The following is a 22,820-nucleotide window of genomic DNA, read 5'->3' on the forward strand; positions in this document are numbered from 1 at the left end:
TTTATTTGTGATCTAAAAACTACTTTTTGAGTTATATCTCATAATGCGTTATTACTTGACGCTTTTTTTTTTCGTCGATCTACGCTGTATTATACCGCATAATTTTCTACTGGATATACCGATTTTAATAATTCTTTTTTTTGTTGAATAGTAGATATCCCTAGTTTGGTAATGATAAGGTAACTAGGATCTGATGATGGAATCTCAAAGAAATCGAGGGAAACACGAAAATCCACATAACTTTTTACTGGGTGTACCGATTTTTATAATTATTAATTTAATCGAAAGTTGGTGTTTATCATGTGGTCACATTGAAATTTTATTGAAATCTGATAACTACCTTTGGAGTAGTCTTTGATAATGCGTATTTGCTTGACTATTTTTTTCATCTACCTACGTTGTATTACTTGTCAATATAATTTAAGTAGTTTTTTTTTTTTCGTTTGTCTGCAAACACAATTATGTTAAAGACAATTGCGACAGTTATTTGATGAATGGCAAACTAGGCATCATATGGTAGCGACTGGTACTCCCCGGGGGAATGGCCAAGTCGAACGGTACGTAGCTACAATAACAAATATGATAAGCACTTCTTGTACCAATGTGTCAGACTGGCCGAGCGTTCTGTGGATTGTGGAAACTATAACTTTCCTTAAACACTACTGTACAGCAATCGACCGGCTTTTCACCTATTAGGTTGCTTAGTGGTAGAAAGTCTAACATTCCTTGTATACAAGCTCGAGTAGATGAGATAATACAAGATCATAATATCATTGACGTAACTGCTGATCGTAGGCTAGCACACCAACGTCTTAATATTGTTGCTGATAAATTTAAAGATCGCTTTGACCAAGTACGTAGAGATAACATAGATGTAAATCAAGGCCATATAAGATTAGGACTATATTACATAATGACAGATTCTTATTAAAAGGTATTGGAAATTTAAGAAACATTATAGTTGCAAAAGAAAAAAATTCGCCTATGGCCTGGAGAGTGGACTGAGCAAGATATCCCGGTCTTCCGCAATCCTCATCCAGCCTACACCGGCAATCTTACGTAGATCGTCGATCCAACGGGCCGGAGGACGTCCCACACTACGTTTGCCAAGACGCGGTCTCCACTCTAGGACGTCTACTCCAACGGCCATCGGTCCTGCGACACAGATGACCAGCCCACTGCCACTTCAACTTGCTAATTCTGTAGACTACGTCGGTTACTTTCGTTCTCTTGCGGATAGTCTCATTTCTAATTCTATCTTTGAGAGGGACCCCAAGCATAGCCCGTTCCATTGCACGTTGAGCGACTTTAAACTAGTGAACCAGTCCCTTCGTCAGCGTCTACGTCTCGGCTCCGTATGTTCACACAGGCAGGACGCATTGCTCGAAAACTTTTGTCTTCAAGCATTGCGGAATCTTCGAAGTGAAGACTCGACGAAGTCTGCCAAACGCCGCCCAGCCCAACCGAATCCTCCTATTGGCCTCCTTCTCGAAGTTGTTGCAGCCTAGTTGGATAGTTCTAGTGTGTTAGGATTTATTATAATTGGTATAAAATATTATGTATTGTTATGAATTATGAATGGATTATGTATTACGGATTATGGATATATTTTGTATTATTATGGATTATGGATGGATTATGGATTAAGGATTATGGATATATTTTGTATTATTACGGATTATGGATGAATTGGAACCTTAGCTGTTGTATGATATTCACTGGCTGCGAGTGATTAAGCTTCACTGACTGCGGGGTGTTTGATCTGCACAGTAAGGTCTGATTATAAAACGATTATTGAAACTAAGTAAACGAATGTACCTATAAGTATTATGTATGTAATAATTAATTAGTAATATATTCATTCATTCATTCATTCATAGGCCTCTACGTCTATTCCAGACGATTTAAGCGGTGTCTGAAGAGCATTTCTTCTGATGGCTGTACAAGCCGATACGGGAGCGGCAGATTCTACCACACACCGAACAAGGAAAAGATGTGCTAGTGTCACTGATGTCGCTGTTCTGGTGTTTTTTGTTTCTCCTGTCCGATAAGAGTCCAAACCAGGCTTCATCGTGAAATCATCGTAGTAATATATAATGATATAATAAATATCACTGTTGATGGGGGATTTTGTGATTGTACTTCGAGAGCGAAGTACTTGTCAGTATGGCCGTATCAGATTATAAGTAATGAAATAGTTAATTTATAATGTATCTATCTATATAGGAATGTATGTATGTCTATAGAGTTGTTTCACATTATTATTGTTAATGTTGCTTGTTTATTTTATTTCTTGTTTGGTGTATACTAAAGTGTAAATAAAGAAATGTAATATTTGATAATATAAGATGTGGGTAGGACTATACTTTTTTGTCGTCGTCTATAAAACGAGTGTTCGGACTCGATTGGGGATTCTTGTTTGTGACGTCGACCGGTGCGGAGCTCTCGGGGAAAAAGATAAGTATTATTATGTATTAGTTATGGTATACATATAATTATAATGAATAAGTACTTATGTAATAATATTGGTGATAAATTGTTACAAGATATTTAATTCATTATACGCTTCTTAAAGATAAAAGTATTTAATTTCACTGATCAGATAATAATTCTTAGATTAATAAAGTATGAATATATTATAAATTGTTTATTATTTATATTTTACTTTCTTTTTCTTAACACACGCATAAATATTGGATAACCAATTATAATTATCTACATCTTATATATAAAATTTTGAATGTTTGTTTTTATGAATTTTGTTTTTTTTTTTTAGATTTGATTATATGATTAACTAGACGTAAAATTATTATTCTTTTTATTGATTTTATTGAACTGTTTTAATTAATTGATAAATTTAATGTTACATATTGACATTGATTTTAATTTTATTAATATAAATGTAATAATTTGTATTATTATTATGTTTGTTTTTTTTTTATGAATTTTATGAATTTTTTAAGCGTGATTATTTATTGATTATTTTATATTTTTTGATTATTTTGTTTTTATTGAATTGTTTAAATTGTTTGTTAAATTTAATGTTACTTGTTGTGATAAACTTAACTAACGCATTGGGTTACTGTAATGTTAGTTCTAAGTTTTTGTTAATGCATAAATAAATAAATAAATAAAAATTCTCGTGTCGCCGTGTTTGATACCAAACTCCTTCGAAACGACTGGACCGATTTGAGATTTGATTTGAGATTTATGAAATTTTGAGTGCATATCGGGTAGGTCTGAGAATCGGCCAACATTCATTTTCATACCCCTAAATGATAATGGTGGCCCCAAAAAGTTTTTTTTTTTGACAATTTTTCTATTTTTATTTTATTGTGATTTGAAATTTAAAAATACATACAAAGCCCTAAATTAGTACCCCTAAATTTTTACCCCTATTTTTTAATAGCGTTTAGTGGCAAGACAACGTTTGCCGGGTCAGCTAGTTTTTAAAATCTAAAATATTCCATTATCCGAATATTGTGGATATATCTTGTCGATTCAAAACCTTTTTTTAAATACGTTCTTTAATTTAAAGAGAGAGTTTACCGTATCGATGAGATAAATATTAAATGTTTGACAGTTACGAAACCCATGAACATTTTTATTGGAATTGTTTTTTCTTTTATTTTATTTTTTCGTCAATTTTCCAATGTTTTTAGACGGAGACAAATACAACAAATCAAAAATCATGAAAATCGGTCCAGCCATTCGAGTTATAAGTGTTCGAACGAATCCGACTTTGTTTTATATTTATTCTATTAATTTAGGCTGTAATTGAGTAGCAACCAAATGTGCAGCATTTTTGTACTTATGTGAAGTAATCTAGAAGTAAACATTTACGAGCTGATTCAATTTTATATTAAAATTTAATTTATAACACCATATTGATTCATAAAACTATTTTTATTATTTTACTATTATTCAGTTAGTAACCACATAAATTATTCCGTCGAGTCTATCAAATGTAAACATTGTGAGGAAATACCCACATTAGCCGTTTGCGTATGTACAAGAGTTTCTTGATGAGGAAAATGCTAACGACTTATTACTTACGACATTGAATCATCGGAAAAACATAAATATTTATTTAATATATATTATTAATAAAAAATAACTTTTAGGGATTTAGTAGTTTTTAAAACTATGTATAAAAAATTAAATATAAATTTAAAATTAATTTTACCAACAACGTACGTAATCTATATATTAGTACGTGAAGCAAAAACTTTGTACCCCTTTCTACGAAAATTGTGCGGACGGAGGAGTATGAAATTTCGCACACTTATAGTTCATATAGAGAAGGAGTGCAGAATGCTAATATTTTTTTAAATTATGTATAAAAATCATTAAATCAATAAAATAACGTTACACACACTACCACGTATTTGACACACACACGAATATATACTCTTTTGTTTATTATAATAGAAGTGTAGTCTTTGACAACAGAACTTTAATAACGTTCAAACTTTTACCTAGTTTAAATTATTTATGGTCAAATTTCGACTATTGGGCGACCACTAGTAACATTAAAACAGTAAGAAACAAAAAGCTTTACTTAAAAACATATAAGCAAAAAAAGTATGAGTTTCTGTGATGAAAACTTAAAACATACCTTTTTATAATATTTTAATTAAAACCGTTTTAAAGTATCACGTAATTAATTTTGCTTAATCTTTTTATCTATTTTCAGCTATTTATAAATCATAACTGTATTACATATTGTATTATTATAACTGTATTCACTGCCCTGAATATTGTATTTGTATAGTGTATTTGTATAGTGTGTAATTTGTAATAATTCGTGCATTTTTAAGTTAAGGTCAATGTACAGTCGTGTGCCTTTTTACACGTGATAAAATATGTAAAAACGTTAATTTTTTATTGTTACCAAAACCAGTGGCGTATTTCAAGATTCAGTGTCTCGAGGCCAAAAAGTTTGCGGCTCCCGAATTTTTCGGCCGAACTTTTATTAAGGTTTTGGGTGGAAGTGGACCTTAATTAAGAAATATTCAAGTTTATAGCAAAATAATAAGAAGTAATTCTCAATCATACAATATACAAATATCACATTAGACTCATTAGAATCATGTCGTCCACGTATCAAAATATTTATGACCTTACTTAGTTTTAGTATTTATGTGTCACATAACCAGAATGGAAATTAGTCATAGAAGTCTATTTACATGGTTGCAATTGGGAAACTTCGTCATACCAATCTTTTTAAATACAATATCCATTGTTATTTTACGGAAAAACAACGAATATTTTTCATTGCAAAATCACATAGTCTTAGGGCACTTTATTTAAAAAGTGTGGCAAGGACTACAGAGTACTCATACTAAAAAATTATAATAAATCAAATGTTACGGTCAACCAATTGTTACGTTTGGGTAGGTTGTAGTAGTGTTACACTTTTTGTTACAATAACTTTGTGTATGTTTATTCAAGCAATTTGCACTGGCATTTTAATACTATGTTTCAAAACACAATCGAACTATGGTTATTGAAATAATATAATAACACACTATCATCGCATTTAAACTGTAACATCCCACTGCTGGACATACCTCTTCCTCCGTGTAGGAGAAGGATCGAAGCATAATCCACCTCGCTGCTACACTGCAGATTGGCCGCTATATACTATGAGTAACGGTCGCTATCAGGTATTTATGATAATAACCGGGACCGATAGCTTAACGTGCTCTCCGAGGTACTGTGGGGAGACCCACAAGGAAAGACATCCAAACCAGAAAGAAATATTTTCACAAATATAAATAAAGGAAAGACATCCAAACCAGAAAGAGATATTTTCACAAATACAAATATCCATCACGAGCGGAAATCCAACCCGCAAACCGTCGGTGTTTTGGGCGACTACTCGCACTACTGTACTTGCACTGTACCAGAGCGATTGTAACAAGCCTCGTAGTAAAACAAAATTTGTTCCACAAAAATGTTGTTTTTTTTGTGGAAGAGTTTTGATTCAGGCACGTACCCAATATAGATAAGTTATAGCTAGTAAAGCTACTGACCTCTTTAAGAACTCCATCCAAAAGCGAAGTGTACTCAAACTGGAACTTCGGAAGTGTAACATCGACAAGATGCTCTTGAAGGTAGTATAGTTCTGATCTTAAGGCACTTAAGTCATTGAAAATCTGAGATAAACCAGTCAAAGAATTTGGGACGATAATGTACATTGCAAATTTGTTGCCCTGAAAAAAGAGAATTCTGATGAATTTTATAAAAAAAAAGTTTACATAGAATTGACCATGAATGACTTTTAATGCAAGCCAAATATGCATTAGACAAAAATCTTAAACAAAACATTTTGTTTAAATTTTATAAAAAGAATTATTTTTCCTATATATTCCGTTATACGTACAATCAACAACCATTAATAAACTTAGACACTTACCATATACGGCATTCTTAAGATTTTAGCATTGAATTTGAAGGATTCGGTATAGAAAAATTTATTCTTTATGTTCATGAACGAGGTCTCTTTCTTAGCTTCAGGTGACATGTAGAATAACCTGGATTTAGTGCCATTGGGAGCAAACTGATGCTGCCACGTGCCTTTGAAGAATATTGTGTTCAACACTAATGCGGAGACTCCAGCTACGTCATCTGAAAACGATATGACGCGATAATTACAATTAAACATTATTAGTAGTAGTCAGCTAGCATGCTGTGTGGTTACAGCAGTAAAGAATATAGCCACCCCCTCTCTTCCCGTGGGTGTCGTAAGAGGCGACTAAGGGATAACACAGTTTCACTACCACCTTGGAACTTAAAAAGCCGAGTGATTGGGGGATAACCATCCAATGATGTCAATTTTCAGATCATTCCCTTACTTAGAAGCTAGCAACGTATTTATATAAATAAACGTACGAAAATTTTTGGTAGGTTACCTACCTTTTATTGGAATACAATTTTTACCTACTACCTCGTGTTATTTTAAAAACGTTGACTTCGAAAACATTCTTATCGTATTTGGAAATGTGTATATCTATATAAGTATTATTCGAATGCTTAATTACTTTCAATATTATGTGCTTAATACCTGCTTTGACTAAACTTGCTATTCTTCCTTCAGTAGTGTTTGAAACCCAGGCATTAATTTCATTGGAGGCGTTTATAGGGTTACCAAAATCTAAGCTCTTTATTTCAGTCTTGTAGGACTGTAAAGCTATAGCGGCAAAGCGCTGTTGAGGTAAAACGGTTGATCCAACGTATACTCTGCTACCTAAGTTCAGTATATACTGCGTAGACTTGGTCTGCAATTGAAATAAGCATTGTTGATATAATTGGTTTTCAATTCTTAAGTTATTCTCTGCAAAGTATAAATATGTAAAATTTCGAAAAAAATAAGTATTACATTTAAAGATTTTATAAAAAGTTAATATAATTATTACAATTTTAATTTTATTATTGTTGTGTTCAACTAACAATAGCAAAAGTAGAATGTTTCAAATGAAAAATAATGAAAGGTAAACATAGACCCACCTCTAAAGAGCTCAGAATCACTGCAAATTTCTGTCTCACGAGTTTTTTATCATTGTCAAAACCTAAAACAGATGAGAGCTCAGTACGGGTAGTACCTGTAGCTGCTTCCGTCAGAATCGCAAGAGCTAATTTAAGTCCTAGCGGTGATATGAGGAAATTTTCCTGCGAACTCGAAGCCACTCGCTGGAAAGGTAATAATTGAAAATAAAATGAAAAAGGCACTTAGATCAAAATTTCAAAATAATAATTTTATGTTCTAGGGTAGTGAAATAAAGAAGTTTTTTCAACCAATCACATAAAGACTTAGTTAATATTATTTTAAAATAACAATCTAATGAAGATTTTGTTATTCTTATAATTTTAAAAACACCACTAAACCTTCAATATAAATAGTTTACTAATCTGTCAATATTGTCCAATCGGAGTTTTTTTTTAATCAAATTGGAGTAGATATTAAACAAATTGTGATTTCATTAATATAAATGATTCTTGATAGATATTACTTTATTAACTTTAAACAATCCATTAAAAAAAAATTTAAACGTTTGTTTTACAGATGACATTATATCGCAGCATGTATGTACGAGTATATGTCTATAAATCCCATTACCTTGGTGAGAGTCCAGTCGAACTTATCATAATCGACCACTGCTGGCACGTATTTGTCATCGCTCTCTTCATAGTCTGGGTCATCGGCTTGAGGTGCAACAGGCACTGTCTGTTGAAGAGCTGATGGACTAGATATACTGTCTGGGACTCCAAAGACGCTCTCCAGAAGCTCCGTAGTTATGACGTTGGTATGGCATATTGTAATTGGGACTGAAAATAGAAAATATGCTATTTTAATTATTATATACATATTCAGTTAAAAAACTAAAAAAGTAGGCTTCTCTATATCAGGGAAAAGCACTATAAACCAATGCTAGATATATAGAATAAGATATACACACACACACACACACACACACACACACACACACACAACACGCACACACGCACACACGCACACACGCACGCACGCACGCACCGCACGCACGTACGCATGCACAGACACACGCACACGCGCACGCGCATATATACATACATAGCATGACGTTACTAGTTAACAAAGTTAATAAGAAATAGAAGATAAAATAAGTAAACGTGAAACAAATAGTAAAAAAAAACTAATTAATCAAAGTGAGATAGTGTGCTGCACACGTTGGTACTTTCAGAGTGAGGCTCTCAGCTAATCTGAGAGTTTTATTGTGAGCTCCAAAAAATTCAAATATCTCCTCATACTAATATGATTAAGTTCCTATGAAGCAATTCTCTAACCCAAAAATTGTTGAGAAGAAAACGACAAAAAGTAATAAAACTAATAAGCATATTCGGTTGATTAATATAATATCCTTTTATACATTTTTATTAAAAAATATATGATAATAATTAAAAAAAAACCGACTTCAATTACATCGACAAGTACCTAATACAACGTAGGTAAACGAAAAAATAGTCAAGTAAATACGCATTATCAAAGATTACTAGTAGTAGAAGTAAATTATGACGTGAACGCTTCTTTGTCGCGAATTCAAGATTGGTTTAAAATAAACAACTTGGTTTTGAACGCCAAAAAAACCAAGTGCGTTGTGTTTTCGTTACCTAATGTTAAGCATCCAAATTATAATTTTATAATAAATAACGAGAGGCTTATTGTCAATGATACTACAGTTTTCTTAGGGATACATTTGGACTCAAAACTTCAGAGGAATTCCCATTTGTCAACCTTGAATGGTAGACTCAGCTCCGCGGCATTCGCAGTTAGAAAAGTACGACAACTGACCGACGTTGCAACTGCACGCTTAATATATTTTAGCTATTTTCATAGTGTTATGTCTTACGGCTTGTTACTGTGGGGTAATGCTGCAGATATTGAGAATATATTTATCTTTCAAAAAAGGGCTATTCGCAGCATTTACGATCGTGGAGCTCGAGTCTCCCTACGGGATGTTTTCCAAAAGGTGGACATATTAACGATCACGTCGCAGTATATTTATAACAATATTATGTATATCCACCAAAATATTCATTGTTTTGAAATAAATAGTAATAATCGCATTGTAAACACGAGACGGAATAACAAAATTATAACTCCAAGTTTTCGACTGCGCAAAGTAAACGTTTCCTTTCTGGGTCATGGTATTCGCATGTATAATAGAATACCACAAACGATTTTGGAATTGTCTCAACATAAATTTAAAGTTTTTATTAAAAAAAAATTAATAGATAAAGCTTATTACTCGGTGCAGGATTACATAGTTGATAAAGATGTGTGGACTTAGTGACGCTGTATTTCATGCAACATGTTTCTAATTTTGTTCTAAAACACAGTTTATATACTATTTTCAAAAGAGTAACTGCGGAGTTTCTTTCCGATTCTTCTCTGCAGAATCTACATTCCGAATCGGTGGTAGCTTCACTTTTACAAAAATAATAATTAATTTTTAAAGTTTTAATTTGTAAAATGACGATTCGAAAGTGCTCTTGGAGCCTATTTGAATAAAGCTATTTTTGATTTTGATTTTGATTTTGATTTTTACTCCAAAACTTGTAATCAGATCTCGATGAAATTTAAATTGGACTACATGATAAACATCGGCTTTCGATTAAATAAAAATAATCATAATCGGTACACCCAGTAAAAAGTTATGCGGATTTTCGAGGGTATCCCTCGATTTCTCTGGGATCCCAACATCAGATCCTGGTTTCCTTATCCATTGTACCACACTTAGGATATGTCCTTTCCAACAAAAAAAGAATGATCAAAATCGGTTCATAAACGACGTAGCTATGCCCGAACATACATTAATATCCGGTCGAATTGAGTAACCTCCTCCTTTTTTGAAGTCGTCTTTATATAGTTGCCGAAAATGTCATCTGATATCAGAAAATTAACTATTTATATTTTGTTTCATGTTTCCCTGCCATTTTCGTTGATATTTTTAAAATTGTCGTTCTCAGGTAAGTAAAATAAGGATCCTATTGAACACATAAATCTCTAATTTCAAACTTTACCTGTATAACTTGTCATATTAATCAATCAACAAAATATTTGCTTAACATAGAAATTTTCGCTAGTGAGGTCATTCAATATTTATTTAATAGATTTAAAGCATAGGAACTGCGAATAAGAACTATTTTATTCTGAGAATTGTTAATTAAACGGGAAAACCAGAAGCAAACGTGAGTTTGATATTATGATACTGATACATATATATAAACTAAACCGGTTGAATTCGCACTGATCATATTGAGCAGATTTAAAAATTTACATTTATTTCAACTTCAAGGCAGGGATCGAATATAATATATCCATTTCTTTTTTCATTTAAAGTTAATGCTAAGAAAAATTTAAAGCATATAACAGTGACGTATAAATACGAAACTGGTTTTAAGTGATATGTGAAAAAAAAATTATCTTCCCGACTAGAAAAATAGTCAGGCTCAACCAGATCATTTATCTGGACCGGATTAGGATAGAATGAGGCATGCCAAATCCGGCAAGCCCTATCAGGACCAGGTCTGGTCCAGATAAAGATAGCCTGATGTAAAATATAATCGAGTATGGTAAGGCATAAGTGCATCAGGACTAGGTCTAGTCCAGATCAGGATAGCATGATGTAAAATGTCATCAAGTATGGTAAGGCATACTGGATCAGACAAATCTTCTGCGTTACATACCTTATCCGGTCCAGATCGGGCATGCCTGGTCCGGTCCTTCTAAGGAACACAAAAAAATTTCTCTCTAATACACCTACACGTTCGGTCACCTTCTCTTAAGCCTGGCAATTCTATGTCTGTGTTACAGGTACATATATGAAAAAATACATATAGGTACTACAACCATTGCTGGGTAGGAATCAAACTCACAAGTCTGGAGCAAAACTGAACCAAAAAGCTATTATGCAAACACCATTTGTTTTTTATGTTATTAACTCTGTAGTAATGATTACAAACAAATGAATCCATAATCATTGTTAAAAATAATTACATCAAACACACATTTCTACTTCTAAGGTATAATTTCAAATGAGCTGTAAATTGATTATAAACCTCAAACATTAGTGTTAGTGTCGATTAATAAATTAATTTTATTTCATGACAGATAGCGAAATTTTGCATTTTTAGGGTTCCGTACCCAAAGGGCAAAAACGAAACCCTATTTCTAAGACTTTGCTGTCTATATGTCCGTCCGTCCGTACGTCTATCTGTCACCAGGCTGTATCTTATGAACGGCGATAGCTAGACAGTTGAAATTTTCACGAATTATGTGTTTCTGGTGCCGTTATAATAACAAATACTACAATTAAAATAAAATGAATAACTTAAGAGGGCAAAAATTGGCTTTATTGTACGGGAATACGCCATTTTTACAACATACTTATAAATAATACATATATAAATATATAAATAAATATATACATCACACCCAGACTCAGGGTGGGAATCGAACCCACAACCCCCGGAGCAGAAAGCAGGGTCACCACAAACTGCGCCAACGGGATAGTCGTAAATGGTACTGTTGTTTACCTAGTCACTGGTACGGAACCACTCCTACAACTCGCACTTGGCCGATTTTTTTAATATTTATTAAGATACTAAAATAATAATAATTTATTATAAAGGTCCTTACAACTTGTCAATTTATGTAGGCACAGTTAAGTGAACCTTTGTATCAGGTTGTTTACTATCTTTGTAAACAAAGATATAAAAAACAGTAGATATAAAACATAAATTTATTCCCGCATATTTTTTGTTTACGGAAGCCCGTTATTTTGTTGTTTATCGTTATAAAGTTTACTAATACATCAATACATGTTATATGAAAATTATAATTGTCTTCTTATTTCAGGGTTCCAAAAGTAGGGTGGACGTAAAAACGAACACCGTTTTGTACTCGCATTTGAAATAAAATTCGATTGCTACTATTTTGGTACCAAATTGTAAAGAGTCAGCGTCTATCTCTTACCTATATGTGATAAATCATATCATTCATATTTATAATATTGATTATTGAATTGAATACTACTATAGAAGAGTACGTAGGAGATGATAACCACTAAAGTTTCCTAAAAAGCAAATTCCTGCTTGACCGAATATGGACTGACGACATGAGTAGTAAAATCCTTATACATCTTTATATATATATAGATCCTATATATAATAGGTAAACCAATATATAGGTTGACCCATAGAATAAGTAGTACGTACCTACTTGATAGATCTTTGCATATATGTATGTACTGAATTTTATTAAGCTAAAATGTATGTTGTATAACTAATGTATAACTAGACATTAGTGTTAGTGTAATAAATGATGATAGATGATAATTGAAAATTATGGTTTAAGATTTTAGATAGACACAATGGTAAAAAATATAGAAATGTATATAACTAGTATTTTTAGATTCCTCTCATAATTTTTGTAAAAAAAGCGAAAAAAAAACAGACAATATAATTCTATAGTATTTGTTGTTTTTTTTTCGGATGGTTTACGCCACTCGATGACGCCACTCTGAGATAAAATATTATTTTTATATTAAAAACATGCTTATCCATGAAAGTAAAGGCTTAAAAATATTAAATTATTATTAATTCAAAAAAGTAAAATAATATCCATGGTATTTGATATTAATGGAAGTAAATAGTTTTTTTTTCTAAATGTTTTACCTTTTTTCATTTCACGAAACAGCACGATAAAGATGACCTTTTAAACTACAAGAGATATCGTCACATTTTGTAACTGTAATTTGTTTTATCGATATAATCATTACATAGTATAAAACAAAGTCGCTGCTCGCTGTCTATATGCTTAGATCTTTGAAACTGCGAAACGGATTTTGATGCGGTTTTCTTTAGTAAATAGTAGATTCCAGAGGAACACTGACAGTTTTAGAGATTTCTGATATGATGTCTAATGTGATGTATAAACACATTTTTTTGCGTTTATTTTGTAAATATTTATGTTATCTATCTTCTATAATCTATAATATATATAAAAGCGAAAGGTCACTCACTCATCACGAAATCTCCGAAACTATAACAGCTACAAACTTGAAATTTGGCAAGTAGGCTCCTTATAAGACGTAGACATCCGCTAAGAACGGATTTTACGAAACTCGACCCCTAAGGGGGTAAAACGGGGGTTGCAAGTTTGTATGAAAGTCCTATATTTTTGAAGTAAGAGACTTGAAATTTAAAATGTATTCTCTATAGATGGTGAAAAGGTGTCCAAATAATGTATTTTTAGAAATCAACTCCCTTTTGGGGTTAAAACGGGGGATGGTAGGTTGACTCACTCATCACCAAATCTCCGAAACTATAATACCTACAAACTTGAAATTTGGCAGGTAAGTTTCTTATAGGGCGTAGACATTCGCTAGGAACAGATTTTACGAAACTTGACCCCTAAGGGGATAAAACGGGGGTTGGAAGTTTATATGACAGTCCTATGTTTTTTAAGTAAGAGACTTGAAATTTAAAATGTATGCTCTATAGATGGTGAGGACGTGTCCAAATAATGTATCTTTAGAAATCAATTCCCTTTTGGGGTTAAAACGGGGGATGGTAGGTTGAGTCACTCATCACGAAATCTCCGAAACTGTAACACCTCCAAACTTGAAATTTGGCAGGTAAGTTTCTTATAGGGCGTAGACATTCGCTAGGAACAGATTTTACGAAACTTGACCCCTAAGGGGATAAAACGGGGGTTGGAAGTTTATATGACAGTCCTATGTTTTTTAAGTAAGAGACTTGAAATTTAAAATGTATGCTCTATAGATGGTGAGGACGTGTCCAAATAATGTATCTTTAGAAATCAATTCCCTTTTGGGGTTAAAACGGGGGATGGTAGTTTGAGTCACTCATCACGAAATCTCCGAAACTGTAACACCTCCAAACTTGAAATTTGGCAGGTAAGTTTCTTATAGGGCGTAGACATTCGCTAGGAACAGATTTTACGAAACTTGACCCCTAAGGGTATAAAACGGGGGTTGGAAGTTTATATGACAGTCCTATGTTTTTTAAGTAAGAGACTTGAAATTTAAAATGTATGCTTATAGATGGTGAGGACGTGTTCAAATAATGCATCGTAATCTATATAGAGAGGTAGATTATAGTTAGTAGACGTCCGCTAAGAATGGATTTTGCGATATTCCACCGCTAAGGGGGTTAATTTGGGGTTGATAGTTTGTATGAAACATATACAACAGCTGTAAGTGTATTTATGTATATATATGTGTATGTATGTATGTATGTACGTATGTATGTATTTATGTATGTGTTTATGTGTGTATGTATGTATGTAAATAAGTAAATATGTATAAAGTGTATTGTTATGTTATATTACGTTATAAGTTCGTCGATAGGTTATTTATACTGCAGCCTAAAAATAAAACTAAGAATGTGGTGTATAGAAAGGTTTTATAAAAACAACTATTAAATTATACTACATTGTGCCTTTTAAAAAATTACTCAGTGTAATAAGTATTTCAAGTAACTGAAATAAAAAAAATGCGTTAAACATCTTAATAGTAATGCATATCTTCATAACCACGCGGATGTAGTCGCGGGCAACAGTTAGTGTATTATAAAACAATGCCCCCAAAAGTGTATGTGATCGATTTCCTCAAAATCTACCGAACGGATTTTCATGCGGTTCAAGAGGAAGGTTTACGGAACGGCTAAGACGATTTTGATGAGAGTTTCACTGGAAATTTGTCGGGAAAACTTTCTGATACACTGATTTCAACGCGGGCGAAGCCGCGGGCACAGCTAGTATTTTATATTTAGTATCAGCATTGGACCCGTGCAAAGCCGGGGCGGGTCACTAGTTTCATATAAGTTGTAAATTGATTATTAACCTCAAACATTAGTGTAAGTGTCGATTAATAAATTCATTTTTATTTCATGACAGATAGCGGAATTTTGCATTTTTTATCTGTGTGTCGTTTTAAAGTCAGGAATCGAATTTAATTTCTGTTTTGTAGCTTATCTCGCGCATATGGAAAATATATACATATTTCGTTGCACTTTAGTAAAATGTTATCATCTCAACTCCTATATCGTCACGAACTCTTATTTCACGTTAGTTGTATAAAACAATACTATATTAAGTACAATTTTATGCCAAATTTTGATATTTCTATATATTGTAAAGTCTTTTGCAAATCTCCTCTCTCCATTTGATAATCTTGACTGAAACGTAGTTTAAAATTAATGACGAAGACAAAAGATTCAGGGTTGCTGGGTATACACATTATTACAATAACAGGTTTAATGTAAGACGTGGTGGAGTATCAATATTTGTCAACGACAGTGTAAAGCATTTATTAGTTGAAAGTGAATTTTTAAACGACAATCACTTTCCGTGGATCTATATCAGGAATTTTTCGCTAAATATTGGGAGCCATTTACAGAAAACCAAACACATCAAAATCTTCCTCGATAAATACTCTTACCAAATTAATAAAATGAAAACATTTATTGTTTTTGGTGACTTCAATATTAACTTACTCGCGCCGGAATAAGCGACATTAATGTACAGAGATAATTTAGGACAAAATGGCTATAAAATTATGAATAAAATTGATAAAGCAGACTGCACAAGAGAAACCTCTACATTAAAGACTCACAAAACAACTATCATCTAGATATAATCAATAAAAAATAATAAATAAAAGTATGAACACAAGAGCTTACTTAACTTGATATTAGTAATCGAAATCGAAATCAAAATCAAAAATATTCAAATAGGCTCCCAAAGTACCCTCGAATCATCATTTTACATATGAAATTTTTTAAGTGATTATTGTATTTAAAAGTGAAGCTACCACCGATTCGAAATGTAGATTCTGCAGAGAAGAATCGGCAAGAAACTCCGCAGTTACTCTTTTGAAAATAATATATAAACTGTGTTTTAGTACAAAATTTGTAATATCTTGCACGTAATATAGCGTCACTAAGTCTACATATTTTTATCAACTATGTAATCCTGAGCCAAATAACGCTTTATCTTTTAATTTCTTTTTAATAAACACTTTAAATTTATGTTGAGACAAATGCAAAATTGTTTATGGATTTTATTATACATGCAAATGACATATCCCAGAAAGGAGACATTTACTATGCGCAGTCGGAAACTTGTGAGTTACAATATTATTATTCCTTCTCATGTTTACACTGTGATTATAGTCGGATTAATTAAATTTGCAATAAAAAATATTTTTGTAAACTTAATGCAATTAGCGCGACCTAAATAAACAGTGTATTTAATTTCAATGTTTATAAAACAGATAAGACCTATTTATCGTTGTAAATATAGATCGGTTGCTGGAATACCTAATATGTATCCCCTATCTGTCACTAAATTCGCCATGATTGTCTTTTCACCATTGGATGACATAAATATGTATGAATTGTTTATATTTATATATGAGTATATGTGTATATGTGAATGTATGTAAGTGTGTAAGCATATATATGTCTATATGTATGTATAATTTTATAATCTATTGTGATGTATTCTAATTTCTATATTTCTATATTCTAATCTATATATTATTATTATTATGTTTCTGTCAGCGGATGGAACTTAGTTATTTTTATAGTAAGAAGTTTTTTAACCGACTTCGAAACAGGAGGAGGTTACTCAATTCGACCAAACAACAAACCGACTTCAATTACATCCACAAGTAATAACAATATAACGAAAGTAGACAAAAAAAATTATCAAATTATTAAATTATATATATATATATATATATATATATATATATATATATATATATATATATATATACATTACGTTTCAGCCTGTAATATCCCACTACTGGGCATAGGCCTCTTTCCCCATGTAGGAGAAGGATCAGAGCTTAAACCACCACGCTGCTCCAATGCGGGTTGGCGGATATATTCCCTACTATGAGTAACGATCGATATCAGGTGTACATGATAACAACCGGGACCGACGGCTTAACGTGCTCTCTGAGACACGGTAGGGAGACCCACAAGGACAGCAAAATTATTGTCATTAACAATAATAATAATAATGACGGTAATTAAGAAATGGCAACAGTAGTTAATGAGCGAAACTAGTACAATAGTAATTTTTATTTCTTGTAGTTAGGTAAAGGATAGCAAAGTTTCAATACCACCATGGAACTAGCGAAGCCGACCGATGGCAGGATAGCCATCCTACAGCTGGCTTTTTAAATACACAGACCGAGGACGGGCAGCAGCGTCTTCGGTGCGACAAAGTCAGCCCTGCGGTCACCAACCCGCCTGCCCCGCGTGGTGACTATGGGCAAAGACCCCATGAGATCACGCCTAAAGTTTCGGACCTTAGTTCCCGGCAGCCCCACTATTCCCGGCTACGGCAGCGGCCGCGGTAACGGTGAGGTAGAGGGTGCTAAAAATCACCGGGTTACGGGAGGCTGCCATACAAAACTATACCTGGATATGTATAATGGACGCACGCTACGGTTGGACCATCACCGTAACGAACCACCGTGAAGTAGAACTTAGCCACATTAAGTTGAGTATACTGAGGTTTCATGAAATTTAGTATGTAGGGAATTTCGGAGGAGATAAATAAATCTAACTAGGATTAATTTTTAGAAAGTGTCATTTTATCCGTTTTTAGACAATGAAGAAATATCGTTAGAATACGAAGGTAAATTTCGCACGCGTCAGTAAAGTTGTAATAGCTCAGATGGGAAGTCGGCCGGTCGCGATCGATTGAAAAGACCATGGTTCAAATCTTCGATCGATTAATATATTGTGTTGTTTGATCGATTAATATTTTGTTTAAAATATTATTTATATTTTATCATTATTATTTTTTTATTTTTTATATCTATTTATATTTTTTGTCATTGGCGTAAAAAAAATATTATTTATATTTTATAAATATGTAATTCGTTTAAATATGATTTCCAAAAAACACGATTTAATAAAAATACCGAGATACTCTTGCATAAACAGCTAAAGGTTCTGTAAAACTTCACTCTTAATATAACTAATAAATAGTGTGTGTTACTGAGCGTTAGCGTCAGAACATCGATGTTTACAATGCGAAACGTCGAAATACAATCGATGTTTTTTCAAAGTGGACACCCCTAGTTGTAATACACGATTTCACCCCCCATATTTATTCTAACCATAGGCGTTATATTGTTACTTAAGGAGTAAACTCCGATAAAGATATTAATAATACAAAAAGCTTAAAATTGTTATAATTTTATTATTACTAATGTGTCTAATTTATTTTTACACATTGACATTTTATGTCGAATTTTCCTGTGCATCGAACGTCTACTTAATTCAACCGCAAGATATTATATGCAACGCTAATTCTTATTAAACCCAGTAATACCCACATCTCTACTTACTATTATAAAACAGGAAAGATTTCAATTTTTGTTTGTTTGTAATGAACAAAGTCTAAACTTGAAGATAAATTTTAAAAATTTTTTCGCTAGGAGAATGCTAAGTTATCACTGAGTAATACAATATAAAGAGCCAAAATCATGTAATATTTAAATTGGTACACATATAGTTTAGAGCCTAAGAAAGAATATAGACTATTTTTAATGTGAAAAAAGGGGTGTAAAGGATTGAAAGATGGGGATGAAAAGTTGTATGGAAGTATCGTCATTTTTAAAGCTAGAAGCTTGAAACTTATTTTTAGGCTGTTGATTCGATATAAATAAATATGACATTCAAAGTTTGTATGAGTTTTACTCTCAAGGGTGTAAAATAACAATAGGGAATCAAGGATGAAAGTTTGTATGGAAATATGTAAGGTTTAGGATAATGTAAATGTAAAAGTTTGCGATATGAGACAAAAGTCCTTCGGGTTGAAGGGTGGGATGACAAGTTGTATGGAAGTATCGTCATTTTTAGAGCTAGAATATATATCCAAATCTTTTTCCTCTTGGATACTGTCATCTGTGAAATAGCCGTTATCCATAACTGGTAAAACAGGCCCTTAGTCTTAACTATTTTTAATAGATCTGTGGAATAATACATAGACATATTACGTACGTTATGTATATAAAATCGTTTGTCAACACTCCACTATTATATAACTATAGTCTTTTAGCCGCTTAAATAGGTATGTATATTAAAAATACGAGGATATACATACTCGAATGTATATATTTTTAGAATATCTGTATGGTAATGTACCCACGTTGACGTTTATTTGTACTCCCCTCCCCACAATCATAGTGCAATGTTAAAATGTTATTTAACCTATGTGGATGTTTAGTAAAAATGCTTTTTGAAAAAAATTGACACTGAAATATGGGTTTCAATAGATCCAGCAAATTCCGTTACAAGCGCGCTAAAACTACCAAGCAAAAAAAAACAACAAACAAATTCTTCCGCTTTAATGTGTTTTATTAGATATATTATGTTATAAGGAACGTATAAATTCAGTAAGAATTAATTTATTAGTATAAAAACACGATTTAAAAACATAATAACATTTTAGATAACACGTTAGCAATTATTGCGTCAGTAAAGTTATTAGTTAGAGTTAGAGTCGCTAACCAACAATAAAGAAATTATGCAAAATAATATTATTCTTTATAGCAAGTAATAAAACAATTATTAGATTAACAAAAACTTACCTAAAAAGATCACAAGTAACAACTTCATCTTGGTTTTTGTTTCGGAACAAGGAAAATACAAAAAATTACTACGAAATGTCAAAAATATTCAAGGTTATGGAGTCAGACGCAACTAAATATTGATACAAATTATTATATTAATTAATTTGCACGTTTCTTAAATATTTAATACTAAACTTATACAGAAATCATTACGCGTTCATTATTTGTACAATACGTATAAATAGTGCGATGTGTAAATCACAACTGATGATGTCCGCTCCGAGGGGTTTTTACAACCGGTTCATCGACAAATGATAGCGTGCTTTTTTATATATATATACTCGTATATATAAATGTATATACTGTATTTACGTAGTTGTTGACTAATCAAATAATATTTAAGGTCTATTATATATTATTTTAATGTAAAATAAAAAAAAACTTTGAGGTTTTCATTAGATTCAGACAAGACGAAAAATCACATAACATATTCAAAATGTTTGTATAAAATTGCAGCCTCGGTAGAGTGTAGATTTTTTATCCACTGATAATATTCTCAAAACCACTTTATATTTTTTTTTAAAAGCACGGCTTCTGTTTTAAATACTTTAAGGATTCAGAGATGAAATTCTGAAATAAATATATTTGTAAACAATCAACAAGCGATCCCGATTTTTAACCGACTTCAAAAAAGGAGGAGGTTACTCAATTCGAACGTATATATATGTGTATGTGTGTATGTATATTCGGGGATAACTTCATCGTTTATGAACTGATTTCGATAATTCTTTTTTTGTTGGAAAGGAGATATCCTAAGTGTCGTACTAAGATAAGGAAACCAGGATCTGATGATGGAATCCCAGAGAAATCCAAGGACACCCTCGAAAATCCGCATAAGTTTTTATTGGGTGTACCGATTTTGATGATTTTTAATTTAGTCCAAAGCCGATGTTTATCATGTCACATTTAAATTTCATCGAGATCTGATTACAACTTTTGGAGTAATCTTTGATAATGCGTATTTACTTGACTATTTTTTCGTCTACCTACGTTTTATTACTTGTCGATGTAATTGAAGTCGGTTTTTTTTCGTTTGCCAGCAAACACAATTATTATCTTTTAACTTTCTAGAATAATCTTGGCTTAATTCGATGCCGTACATTTGGACCGTCATTAATACCGATTACTGTCGTCACGAATAAGTAAAACTAATAGGCACTGCGTACTAACCGACGTACTGTACTATAACTATGGACGCCTGCAACACTAGGAGAATAAATTGCAAATTCGTTTCTGATCATACCCTCGACCCTCCCCAGAAGCTCTTGCGAGTAGTATTATTTTTTTTTAATCTATAACATATGTATGTATGTGAACGACGTACGTAACGTCGTTCACATACGGTCACGGTCCACGGTCTGTTCCTAGGGTAAGCAACATAATGCTTGTGTTATAGGTAACTGTTGACTGATATAGTTACTTTTTTTTCCAAAACACATACATACAAATATTACATACTAAATATATATGTTACACCCAGACTCGGGGTGGGAATCGAACCCACAACCCCCGAAGCAGAAAGTAGGCTCATTACAAACTGCGCCAATGGGCTAGTCTTATTATTTAGCTGCTTTATCTTCTGTAAGATAAGTACTTCTTCAGTCGGACTGCTTCAAATATCGAATAAGCTATTTCCTGCTGTGCTTAAGTAAATATCATGCACGCACCCTATCTTCACTTAGCTTTTTTTAAAATAATTAATTGCTATTATTGTACTTTCCGCATATTATCAATGTTTTCATACTGGTTACTTGTTTTAAAAACTACAGTAAATAAAAATATCTAAATGGTTGGTTAATCCACTATACGTAAAGATATGGCTTATGTTATTGAATATTATATGAATTTAGTTATACACTTAGATGTGACCTTCTCTTACCAACCTTGCTTCTCTCGCTTATACCTATGTATTGTCCTTGCTTACTTAGCAAACGAAAACTATGAATAACTAGTAATATTATTTTAAAAAACAAAATGTTTTTATATGCAATCTTTACTGTTTCTCTGTTTGTGTTAAGCACAAAATTATCTTCTAATGGTAGATAAAGATGTAAGAACTTCGATATTAGTGATGGTTCAATATTTTTCTATTTATTTTGTGTTAGAAATAGGATATTTATAACAATATAATTTATAACAATATTAGGTATATTCACCAGAATATTCATTGTTTTGAAATAATAACATTGTAAACTGAGAAGGAATAACAAAACTGTAACTCCAAGTTTCCGACTCCTTTCTGGATTATGGTATTCACATGTATAATAAAATCTCACAAACAGTTTTGCGGCAGTCACACAGTTTCACAAACAGTTGAGCATTTATTCGGTGCAGGATTACATAAATGGTAAAGATGTGTGGACTTAGTGTTAGAAAAGCACATTAAGCAGTCGGTCCCGGTTATTATCATAGTCACCTGATAGCAATCGTTACTCAGAGAAGATTGTATGTAAGAAGATGTATAGTACTAGCGGACCCGGCATACGTTCTCCTGCCCGGAAAACAGCTACCAAATTTTATAGCTTACATACCGATAGCAGCGCCACCTAACGGGTCCAATTGAGATAAAAACTAACATATTTTCCAAGTTAG

At 32.4% G+C, this 22,820-nt stretch overlaps 1 protein-coding gene across 1 annotated transcript in view; it reads right to left on the reverse strand.

The window, feature by feature from the left end:
• LOC123664289 overlaps positions 1–20,229 on the reverse strand; it is a 36,336-nt gene extending 16,107 nt beyond the window's left edge. Inside the window, exons 1-6 of the mRNA XM_045598880.1 lie at positions 20,187–20,229; positions 8,123–8,331; positions 7,513–7,695; positions 7,070–7,283; positions 6,422–6,633; positions 6,039–6,218 (exon numbers count right to left, since the gene is read on the reverse strand). Of these exons, the coding sequence (XP_045454836.1) occupies positions 6,039–6,218; positions 6,422–6,633; positions 7,070–7,283; positions 7,513–7,695; positions 8,123–8,331; positions 20,187–20,214 (1,026 nt within the window). The 5' untranslated portion in view covers positions 20,215–20,229. The remainder of the gene's footprint in view (positions 1–6,038; positions 6,219–6,421; positions 6,634–7,069; positions 7,284–7,512; positions 7,696–8,122; positions 8,332–20,186) is intronic.
• Between the last annotated feature and the right edge of the window lie 2,591 nt (positions 20,230–22,820).

Source organism: Melitaea cinxia, chromosome 21 (assembly GCF_905220565.1).
Source record: "Melitaea cinxia chromosome 21, ilMelCinx1.1, whole genome shotgun sequence".
NCBI lineage: Eukaryota > Metazoa > Arthropoda > Insecta > Lepidoptera > Nymphalidae > Melitaea > Melitaea cinxia.